The following is a 12389-nucleotide window of genomic DNA, read 5'->3' on the forward strand; positions in this document are numbered from 1 at the left end:
TACTAGTCTCAGCTTTATGGGGAATAGGACAGAAAAAGATCTACTCTCAGAGACCTTAGTCTCACAAGAGAATAGGTGTATACCTGAAACACTTGGAGAATCATTTAAACAGAGAATACATTCAAATGTCAAAATGATACAGGAGAACATAAGTAACCTCATTGGTGAGAGTTGGGGCAGATAAAGACTTCATGAAGGGAAAAGATTTGAATTGGACCTTGAGGGAATTAAGGCTTGCAGGGAAGAAAGGAGGAGCATCACATATAGGGCCCGAGAGAGCAAATGTATGAAGGAAGGAACAAAGGCAAAGCACGTTGAGGACCAAAAACTGACATTAAGTCTCTTTACCTTGCCTTTCAAGTTACGATTACAGAGACAGGCAGAGAGAATAGTTTCATAAGGAAGACCATCAGGATTTTTGGTTTTGATTTTTAACACTGTAATAAGTAAACAGCAGAATATTCTTTGTGTTTTCCTACACCAATTTAAAAACTCAAATGTATAACAATTTTCTTGGCCAAGAATTCTTCTTATATTTTAACTCAAAGAGGAAACTTTTAATGTTCAATGGTATAAGAACCCAAGAAAAAAAATGAACAATGCTGGGTGGAAATGCATGGAAGAGAATTAGCCCCAGGCTATGGGGGTAAAGTAGGTCCGAAACTGTGATTTCCAAAAGGGTGCCAATCCCAGGACAGTGCATTATGTGAGGACTGTGCACATACCACCCAAAACTGGGCAGCACTTAAATCCTTTCCAGGGAAACTTCAGTCTTTGAAAATAGATAATATTTTGGTAAACAATTTCCAGTTAGAAAATATATTAACTCATGTTCAGAAAACACAGTTGATTCATTTCTGGTTTATGAACACTCTGGGAATGTAAAAGAGAAACATTTATCTCTTCATCCAAGTCAACATGAATTAATTTTATTTATGCACGCCTTTTTAAAAGGGCTTTTATTCTCACTGCTCATTCTTGTTTTTTTATTGCATCTTTTTTCCTGGGCATGTTTGCCTCTGGAACATTGTTTTGGGGAGCATAGGTGTCAGCGATATCTCATTCTATTTTGAGCTCAGAGAGAACCACATTTAATACAAGCAGAAATAGGCAAAAGGAGAATAAATGAAATGTCTGCTGCAATATATTTAGGTGTACTGTTTTTTAAGTTAACCTGTAATTAGGCTACAACACCCCCTTCTGAAGAAATTCACCTGGAGGAATAAAGAGGCCGGGAAGGCACCAGCACTTATATGACCAAGAGAGGTCTTGCCGTGCTGTATATTTACAGGCTTCTTTGCTAAGGCACTTACAGCAAAAGTATAATGAAACAGAAACAAACAGATGTTTATTTGACATAGAAGATGAGGTGACACACGTAGTCTACGGTTTCTATAGGAATTAATTATTTGAAACCATAATCACCCAGGGCTTTAAATAAAACACTTGTTTTTTCTTAAATGAACAGATCACTAGGCTCTCAAAGTCCCCATCCCTTTGAGCTATGAAGACCTCAGATGCATGAAGGGATTTATAGTGGCTGGACCAAAGAAATGTCTTTCAAGTTAAGATATGAATTCTTACTGCTTAGGTTTGTTTTCTTCTTTGAGGTCCTTATTTCATTTTTTAAATTTTAATAATGACTTACATACACCTCAGAAAATCTCCTAGCTTGTGCAGAAATCTCAAGTTGAATTTCAGGTAGTATGTGGAACGCTGCGCTTCCCTCGCTGAGCACTGCCGTTTGCACTGTCTGCCTTCTAGGGGCTAATGCAGAAGAGAGAGTTCTAGAAAATACAAGTAGCTGCACAAAGGAAAGCTGCGAATGCCACAGTCATCAGGAGCTATCTAGCTTCATTAATTAAAAGCATTAATAAAAAAATTTAATAGCTATACAATTAGCCTAATGTACCAGAAAGCCAAATGCCAACACAAAAGAATGAGTGTGATCTAAGGAAATATGAGATTAATGGAATGAATTCAAGCCAGACCCTCTCAGATGTCATCCAGAGTCACACAGCTATGGAGGGCAGCTGAGCAGTTTCCTCACAGCAGAGCACTGTATCCATGGCCCATTTTTGGGAAGGAGCCAGAGTCTGGGGATATGGGCTTTCCAACATAAAATTGCAGTCTTAGCATTCTAGAGTTCAACCACTCAGGTCAGTGAGCTTGGAGAACACCATTCTACTGAGAGTGTGAAATAACGGCAGGAGAACGAATCCTTCTGAAGGAGGCAGGAAGGGAAGGTGGTGTAGACCCAATGGACAAGGAGGGCCAGGCTATGCAGGGCTTGGCTGTATTCTTTTGTGCATTTCTGTATTGTGCAAGTAACCCGGTCAGAGTTCCCCATCTCCAGTGAATTCTCTGTCAAGCCAAAAGAAACAAACAAAACATTCCCTGCTGTGGGTTCTCAGAGTCTGAAGTAATGATCCAAAACCAGTTAAAAGGAAATCAAATCTGTTCTGGGAAGCGATGGCCCCTCTGACTTTGAGAGCACCGCCAACAATGATCTCAGTTTTCCTTCTGGAAAACTATCAGTTTTCCTTCTGGAATTCCCTTCTGGAACTGTCTGGAGCCAAGATATTTGAGAATAACTGCCAACTGGTCAGGAGTTCAATTTTTTCTAAGGTGACTACCCCAGGACTTTGAGTCCCAGCACCTCACTAAACACATACCTCTTGCAAAGTCCCCGATTATACTCTGAAGTTGTCTCAGGACAGTTTTCCAAGACAGCTATCAGCAGGTCACTTTCTGAGGGGACCCATCATTATCAGAGAAGTTATGAAGATGAAATCTGGCTATCAGCTAGGAAACAGCTTTTGGATAAAGGTTATTCATGGGGAACCAGCATAAAGAAAGGGAAGTAAACCATTGTCCAGCAGTGTAGATAAAGAAGGGAGCCTATACCATCCATTAACTGGGTGATCAGAAATGAGGAAAATCTTTATAAATCGACTCTCCACCCAATTCCCAATTTTAAGCCATGTGGGACACTACTTTTGTAGGCAATCATTGGGCAAAAGTACTAAAAGTTTCTCATTTCATTTGACTAGAGTCATTCGGTTTAATGGGTGACTTCAGTTTTCTACAACTTCTCACTGTTTCATTTCTCCTCCCCTCAACATACTAACATGTGAGGAGAAGCAGAGTTTGCCACCCCAAAACATGCCTTTTGGGATATGGATTATTTTAAGCTGGTTATTCTTAAGAAAAGAAAGACTCAGGAAAAAACTTTGACCTCCCCCCTAACTACCTAAAAGAATTTAGATAGAGGACCTGCTCCAGGAGGAAAGTTATCATCATACATAACAATAATTTAACAGGAACTAGTGTGTGATAGACTAGGGGTAGAGGGGTGGGGGAGAGAAGGGGAGCCTAGCAAGGCCTGTTTGATTCAAGTCCTTTCTGTGTCCCATTGTTAAAGATGGCCCAGCAAACATTTATTTACCAAACATTTGCTTTTCCATCTCCATGTGAACTGCCTTCCTGCCTTTTGAAGGCCCAAACCACAACCGACCCTTCTCCTTGGCTCAAGATGGCATATAAGCCTCAATTGCCAGATCTTTGGGTCCCACATTCTTATCGACCCCATATACACGTCCATAATAAATTTTGTCATTTTCTCCTGTTAATGTGTCTCATATCAATTTGATTATTAATCCAGCCAGAGAATTTAGAAGGGTAGAAGGAAAATTAATTTTTCTGCCCGCACACATAAACTACTATAGAATATATAATTTTCTAATTAAAATAAATTTTATTTTATAACAGAGTTACTTCATTTTGATTCACAAAACAGAATTGCCAGGTTAAAGCACAGAATTATGGAAATTTAGAATTGGCAGGCACAATATAGGTCAGTAGTGACAAGTGTATACTTGTAGGTTTTATATCCACAGCATCAAACAAATTCACGCAGAGAAAAAGTTCTACTTCAGAGCTCTACGATTTCATCAGAGGCATAAAAATGTAAGCTAAGCTAAAAACACAATTTCATGTACTTACTGATTCCTTGAAAGAGCTCTTCGATATTAATAGCATTTTTTGCACTTGTTTCAACCACGATGGCACCTATGGATTCAGCATATTCCTTCGCATCCTTCAAGGGAACCTCCCTGGAAAAGAAGGCAAACCCAGATAGAAATGAATATGAATGCTTATTTGTAAAATATAACTAACCCCAACAGACCAAACAAAAAACTTATCTGGAAATAGATCCTTTATTTTCCTGTAGAATATCAACTCCATTGCTCAGCAAGCACTGAAAACTTAGTATGGATGAGACTTTTTAAAGTTTAAAACCTGGTCTCTGGCACCATGGAGACAAGATGTGCATAAATAAAATATTGTCCTGGTCCCACAGAAGGAAAGAATTCCAGAACAGTAGGAAAAATCATTATGAGTATGCCAGTATATATTCCAGCTTTCAGAGTTAGGGTTGATTTCAAAAATTTTTCCCCATAATAATGAGGAAAAAAATATTTTTTTAATTGTGTGTTTGTGTGCGTGTGCAAGTGTGCACACATGTTTCTATAAGACTTTCCATATGTCATCTTTGACAAATCAGATAAAATATGTGACGATCTGAAAGTTTGGAAATGAACATGGTTATAGCGAGAATAGCTACGATGCAGTATGACATAGTTGGACTTTGACCCTTAAAAGGCTGGTCCTGCAAAGGTTTTAGGACATAAACTCTATTTAAATGAACATTCTAAAAAGACATTTATTGATCTACTTTTAATGTAAAGATACTGTGGTGGATCCAAAGACTAAAAAGTCAGTTCCTAGTCTCCAAAAGTTTATTTATTCAACAAATACTCATTGAGCAGCTATTGTATGCCAGTCTTTTCGTAGGTGCTAGAGAAAACACCAGTCCTTGCCTTCTGGAATCTACATTTGAGAGCAAAGGCAAACGCATCCACGGTTACTCTAATCCACAAGAGTAACATCTGCAATAAGTAGATAATAAAGGCACTAGTACAGTGCTTCAGGAGTAGAGGGGTAGAAAGCAATGCATTTTGATCAGTGGAACCCAAGAAGACGCCTTGGAGGAGGTCATCTAAAGTGTGTCCATGCCAGTAAGGAGAACAGAAGAGAATTGTGATACAAATTCTCCAAACAGCCTGACAAAGCCCACGGTACAAGAGTGCCTTCATCCACAGAGAGTATATTAAAAGTCGATTCTGTACCCCAACACTGCCTTGGGTGTAATGGTGGATTTACAAATGAATGATATGGTGTCTGAAAGAGGGTCCAGCAGGAATCGTGGCAGATGGGCAGGAAAGCACCTGGTGGCCAACAGAAAACAGTGACAGGGTCAGCTCCACATTCCAGGAAAACACAGTACACAAAATGGACTAGCATGGGGCTGTGAGGAGAAGAATCTGGAAGCTCCTCTAATGCTGAGGGCGCGAGAACACAATGCTGGACTAGGAGGGCTATAGGAGAAGAAAAACGGGAGGATAGAAAATCACAACTGGGGGGGGAATGAAGAGACTTTCTCCATCTCCCCATCTCCTTCCCTTTCTTCTGCCTACTCCGAATTCCTCAGGAATGGTTACAACGGGTTTATAAAAGTACTGGGAAAATTCTACCACAGCATTTAAATTCTTTATGCACCCCAAATTATATAAGAGGAGGACTTTTCAGGTACTAACTGGAAAAGAGCCTACCTAGAGCCTACCAGATTAAAGACAGCTGGCCCAGGATTCCACGCCAGAGGAGAGTCCTAAACCATGTCAGCGGGAATCTGTACTTCACGGTCTCTCTCACCAAAGACATACTAGGAAAAAGTATGCTCTTGAATCTACTCTCTTTATTGTTTCTAACAGACAAGCCCCAGGCCTCTCACAGGTATTAAAACAAACAAACAAACAAACAAACAAAACTTCAACTTTTTTGGTGGTGATTAATTTTATACTTGAAACATTCCAGAAAAGAGCTTTTCTATGTTCAGTTTGCCATGCTCCCTCATTTAAAAAATTTTCTTCGTGGCAGTCTTTGTCAAACTACAAATAGAAGGGTGGGGGCGCAACTGGTAATCAAGGAAGCTTCAGAGATCCCTCAAGTGAGAGAAGGTTACATATACAGTTAAACGCTTCCTTAGATCCCCTCTCATGAATCCCATTGTGGGACAAAGAGGAGTAGAATAGGTTTTGCCAGGATTAAGGTGAGAACAAAGTCACAACACAACACAAAATATCCATGCTGAGGATAGCAGTTAACTAGGATGGGCTAATTATCTCAGTCCACAATTCTGGGCCTTGAAATGGAGAGATAAGAAAAGTGTGTCCTCAGACTTCTCGTTAGATAAATGACTTGCTCAAGATGCCAGAGCAAATTGGGGTGGAGGCAGGGTGGAACCCAAGGCCTTGGCTCTGCCTAGTTTGCTCCCGTCAGGCCTTGACAACACAGCCACCCAGCTGGCACCCACACTCTAGAGGCTATTCTTTCAATCTTTATAGACAAAGAATATATGGGTTCAAAATATCCTCAAACTGGAGTCAGGGGTGGAGGATTGGGAGGGGCATATCCCACCCTCCTGAAGAACAGTTCTTACTCTAAGGGCTGGAGGGCCAGTGAAAATCTCTCTGATATGAACTGAGATTAGAAGGACCAACCACTTGGGTTTGCCAAAATACATTTCCGTTGCTATGGTATAATAAGAAATATGTATTTGGTTTTGGTCCCTGGTTCTTCGCACAGAGCTCCTAAAACCCATGGATTTTCCTGAATGATAGAGTCCCACTAGACCACACCTGAGTTTCTGATAAGGAGGGACCCCTAGGTAGCTTCAGGATGGGGGCTGGTCCCTTAAGGAACCAACCACCGGATTAGAGGGCTGGAATTTTCAGCCCTACTCCCCAACCTTTGGGGAAGGGGGATGGGGCTGGAGATTTAACCAATCGTGATTAAGCAATGAAGCCTCAATAAACACTCCCGAACACAGGCTTAGAGAGCTTCAGGTTGGTGAACACACGGAGGTGCTGGGAGGGCAGCACCCACGTGGATGTGTGGATGGAAGCCCACACCCCTGTCCACATACCTTGCTATATGCATCTCTCCCGTCTGGCTGGCCCTGAGTTGTACCCTTTACAGAACAACTGTAATCATAAGACCAGTGTTTTCCTGAGTTCTATGAGTCTATTCTAGTGAATTAAACCTGAGAGGGTGAGGGGTTATGGGAACCCTCAAATTTGTAGACTGTGGGGCAGAAGTGAGGGTAACTTGGGAATACTCGAGACTTGCAGGTGTCATCTGAAGGAGGGGAACAGTTTTGGGGGACTGAGTCCTTAATTTGTGGGGTCTGTGTTAATTCAGGGTAGTTGGCGTTGGAATTTAATTGAATTGCAGGACACCCAATTGGTATCAGAAAATTGCTGTTGGAATGAACGGTGCAACTATAATCTGAAAAAAGAGCCTTAGAAAGATAAGAATGTACTTCCTCAGGGCCACTTGCAAACATGTAAAATAGGGACCTGGGAAGTCCTCGGGCTGCACTGCAAAAAGTCCCGCTGCACAGACCTGTGAGGCTAGAAGGCTGCCATCACTGGCTTCTGTAATGATGATTGCATGAGACTACGGCATCTAATGACTTCCGTTCATTTTTTCCAACAATTATTTATCAAGTGCCTGCCATAAGCAGTGCCCTAGGCATTGAAACAGGTAAATTGAAACTGGCCAAGGTATAAACACACAGTCAATTTTGATGGGAAAGACTATTTTTATACTTTCTAGACTAAACTATGTACAGAAAGTCAGGACTCCCAGAAATCACCCAGAAGAGTTATTGCGACCTAGCCAGGAACCATAGACTTGGATTTATTCTCTCTCCTCCCCCTCACCCAGTCCCCTATGCTCCTCCCACCACTGTTCCTTCACCCTCTCAGGAGCTGATCATATTCTGTCTGACCCTTAAATGTCAGCTTTACCCAGGGTTTCTTTCTTGACTATCTGAAGTTCTACCCCCACCTCAAACAGCGGGGACTGGCCAGCTACAGGGAGGTCAAGTGGTCAGGATGGAAGGTGGGATTCAGGGCCGGGGCTGGATTCCCTCTGGAGCCAATGGGAGACATAAAGGGCAGGAGAAGTGGGGAAAGCGGGAGATCACAGGAGAGGCGACAGTCCCCTTACCAGGGAGACACTGCCTTCAAGGGACCAGATAAGAGACCAGAGTCAGGGTCAGAGTGAAGAGCTGAGTGATGGGGAGTGAAAGCAATGCTAGTCAGGATCAGGGAGCGGTGACTGCCTCTAACAGTGGATGCTGTGAAGGAAGGCATTTTATGGACTCACTTGTGCATGACATGTGGTTACAGGCTCAGAGGGCCAGAGAGGCTACCTTTTCTCTTTTACATCTAGACACATCTCCCTGTTGAGTTAGCTGACTGCTGGTCATCACTACTTGAAGAGTAAATGGGCTTCACAAATGTTATTTGTCACACCCTGTTAACAGCCTTTCACCACAAATCATCCCAGCCTCCCATAAACCTGCTACTTCCCAAGCCAGAAACCATAGAGCCACCTAAATCTTCTCCTCTCTCACCCCTCAACTCTAAGTAAGGAAGCTTCATCTCTCTGGCAGCCTCCCCTCCACCAGCCCTGCCTGAACCTGAGTTGAGGCCCTCCTCATTTTTTACAGATTTCTGCAGTTTCCTTGTTGTGTACTGATTTAATGATTTAAAATCCACTTGTTTATGATTTAAGTGAAGTTTTTTTAATCCACGTGTTTATGACTAAAAAAAAGTTGCTTTGCTATAAGAATGAAGTAAGTCATGTCAGGATGTCCTCATTCTGCATCTGTTGTCACTGATAAGCAGTCAGCAGCCAGCTGCTGAGGGGCCTCTTCTTATCAATAAGAACATGTGGAGAAGCAACTTTGGCAAGGGGACACTTAGACTCTAAGTATCGAGAGTTTGTGAGGACTATTTGAGATGGGGCATTCACTCCTATCTTGGCTAGGCACTCCCTGTAGACAGTGGTGATAGCACAGTGGCCCCAGGAAAGAGATCAGCCCACGTACCAACACTGGCAGCTTCATTCCCTAGCAACGCACTCTAGCAACAGAGGACTTTTGCTTTTGGCCCTGGAAATCTGGAAACTAGTCAGTTGATCTAGACTCTTCCCAAGTGCCTCCTCATATAAAAAAGGTAACACAGAAGAAAAGATAGGAATGGCGGAAGCGAGGCGGACTTTTTGAGTTCTCCTCTGGATCTTATCACAAACGGGACATCTATAACCCATCAAGGGACTCTCTGCAAATCACGCAGAACAGAACAGCTAAGAGACTCGTGCAAGGATTACTCAAAGGTGGGCAAACTGGGCGAGCAGGGGAAGAGGGAAAGGAGCGGAGTGTAGATGCAGCTGCATCCGTGGCTGTGGAGACGCGGCCAGTATCTGCGGCTGTGGAGACGCAGGCCGCATCCGGGGCTGCAGAGACACAGGGGATCCCAGGATGGAACAGAGAACACAAAAGCCAGGAGGTGGGCTCTTTCCTGGCGTCCCACAGCTGATCTCTCCTGGCGAAAGGGCAGCATAACCAGCCTTTCAGGCAGTAACCTCAGCTGAGACCTCCAGCTGGGCCCTAGGTCAGACAAAGGACACAAACTCCATACCTGGGCCCCTCCCCCCACTCTCCCAATCCTACCTCTGCCCTTCCAGAGACTTAAACTGGCCCGTGAACTGAGGAGTAGTGTCAGATTAAAGAGGAGACTTAGTGCTCAGGTTCTGGGAAGACCCGCGTGCAGCTCTGACCCAGGGAAGAGGCTGGGAAGAGTGTGATTTTGCCTGGGCTGGGAGAGAAGAGACTCGTCCACCCCCAGCCCCCACCCTTTCTGGCCTGCCTAGGGCAGGCCAATTACAACTGTGGAGACAAACCCAGGGGTCAGCAGCAGGTGGAAGAGGCAGCTCTGAGCTTTCAGCAGCTCAGATATCTTGTGCCCTACACACACACACACAGAAGAAGTGCCCTAGACTCAGGAGAACTGAGCACAGGGCTGGTGGTGCTAATCTCAGTGCGCATATGTGCACGCAAGAGCAGAAACTGAACTGACTTTGTAGAAACTACCATCCGGACCCCTTAGCCCCACGCATCTAAATCTGTAGTCCCAAGGTCACTCTGGGCACCAGTGACTGGCTCTGCCTGCACAATACGCAGTGGACTCTTTGGTACAGCAGAGGACAACCTGGAGATTACTTGGTGGGCTTAAGCCAAGACTGGTGCTGCTTTGTTTTGTTTTGTTTTGTTTTGTTTTTATATCTTTGATATCTTTGCCTGTGTTGAGTGTGGGTTATCGGTTGTTTTCACATGTGAATGTATTTGGTTTTTTCTTTGTTGTTGTTGTTGTTGTTGTTGTTGTGCTTGGTGATTTGCTTTGCTCTGAAATTGCCCTACACCAGGGCCCAGCTTAAGAGGCACAAGATTCAACACACCCAGAGGCAAACTCCAGACCAAACCAGAGTACTACCAGGTTTGACCTACAAGTGACACACCCAGAGGGAATTCTCTACAGGCACAAGAGCCCATAGGGGCCAAGCCTCATTTGAGCAGTCAACCCTCATGCAGCAGAACACCCTGCAGTGGGCAGAGCCAAGTCTCACAACTAGTCAGCTTAGGAGTTAACCCCACCTATTCACAAGCTAAAAGCAATTAAAGATCAACTTTAACAGGACAATATACATAACATAAGGGTCACCTTTGGAGCACACGCACAGAAGAAGGAAGTGGTGCAAGTCAAATATAAAGGACACATACTACATAAGATAACCCAGCAAGAACTAAGAGTCTTAGGGGATCTACCTAATACATCGAAGCAAACACAGAGTCAGCCAGAATGGGGAAACAAAGAAACATGTCCCAAATAAAAGAACAGAAGAAACCTCCAGAATTGGAACCAAATGAAACAGAGGTAACCAACCTATAGAGACAGAGTTCAGAACACTGATGATAAGAATGTTTAAGGAGCTTAGAGACGACATAAAGAAGGATGTAGAAATCATAATGAACAACCATTTAGAACTAAAGAACACAATTACTGAAATAAAGAACTCACTTGAAGGAATTAATAGCAGGTTAGATGAAGCAGAGAATCGGATCAGCGACTTAGAAAACAAGTTAGCAGAGATCACCCAAATGTAACAACAACAACAAAAAAGAATAAAAAACAATGAAGATGGTTTAAGAGACCTCTGGGATAACATCAAGTGCAACAACATGCGCATCATAGGAGTACCAGAGGGTGAAGAGAGGAAGAAAGGGATTGAGAACATATTTGAAGTAATAATGTATGAAAACTTCCCTAACCTGGTGAAGGAAACAGACATACAAGACCAGGAAGTGCAGAGAGTTCAACCAGGATAAACCCAAACGGGTCCACACCAAGACATATTATAGTTAAAATGGCAAAGGTTAAAGACAAAGAGAGAATCTTAAAAGCAGAAAGAGAAAGGCAGAAGGTTACATACAAGGGAACTCCCGTAAGACTCTCAAATGACTTTTCTACAGAAACATTGAAGGCCAGGAAGGAGGGAGTGGCAGGAGATACTCAAAGTGATAGAAAATAAAGACCTACAACCAAGATTGCTTTATCCAGCAAGGCTATCATTTAAAATTGAAGGAGAGATTAAGAGCTTCCCAGAAAAGAATAAGCTAAAGGAATTTATTACCACCAAGCCAGCATTGCAGGAAATACTAAAAGGACTTCTGTAAACAAAACAAAGATGAAAACAATCTAACTACAAATTTAAAAAATGGCAATAACTATGTCCCTATCAATAATCACTTTAAATGTAAATGGATTAAATGCTCCAATCAAGAGACATAGGGTGGCTGAGTGGATAAGAAAGCAAGACCCTTGTATATGCTGTATACAGGAGACTCACCTCAGAACAAAAGACACACACAGGCTGAAAGTAAAGGGTTGGAGTAAGATATTTCATGCAAATAGAAATGAGAAAAAATCTGGAGTTGCAATACTTATATCTGACAAAATAGACTTTAAAACGAAGAATATATTGAAAGACAAAGATGGGCACTATATAATAATAAAGGGATCGATCCAACAAGAGGACATAACCCTAGTAAACATCTATGCACCCAACATAGGAGCACCTAAATATATAAAACAGATCGTGACTGACATAAAGACAGAGATCAACAATAACACTATCATAGTAGGGGACTTCAACACACCTCTGACAACAGGGACAGGTCTTCCAGACAGAAAATCAATATGGAAACAACAGCCTTAAATGACACACTGGACCACTGGAATTAGGAATGCTCAATATTTTCAGAGCATTGCACCCCAAAGCTGCAGAATACACGTTCTTCTCAAGTGCACATGGAACGTTTTCCAAGATAGACCATATGTTAAGCCACAAAACAAGTC

General features: G+C 42.6%; 1 protein-coding gene across 3 annotated transcripts in view; it reads right to left on the reverse strand.

The window, feature by feature from the left end:
• The window catches only part of RAB31 (RAB31, member RAS oncogene family), a 120587-nt gene that overhangs the window by 12305 nt on the left and 95893 nt on the right, over positions 1–12389 (reverse strand). For all 3 annotated transcript variants that reach the window (XR_004421055.1, XM_033087328.1, XM_033087329.1), the window contains one exon: positions 4006–4115. Coding sequence is in view for 2 of the 3 variants with exons in the window: in XM_033087328.1 (XP_032943219.1) it covers positions 4006–4115 (110 nt within the window). In the remaining variant the exon portion in view is untranslated. The remainder of the gene's footprint in view (positions 1–4005; positions 4116–12389) is intronic.

Source organism: Rhinolophus ferrumequinum, chromosome 19 (genome assembly GCF_004115265.2).
Source record: "Rhinolophus ferrumequinum isolate MPI-CBG mRhiFer1 chromosome 19, mRhiFer1_v1.p, whole genome shotgun sequence".
Taxonomy (NCBI): Eukaryota; Metazoa; Chordata; class Mammalia; order Chiroptera; family Rhinolophidae; genus Rhinolophus; species Rhinolophus ferrumequinum.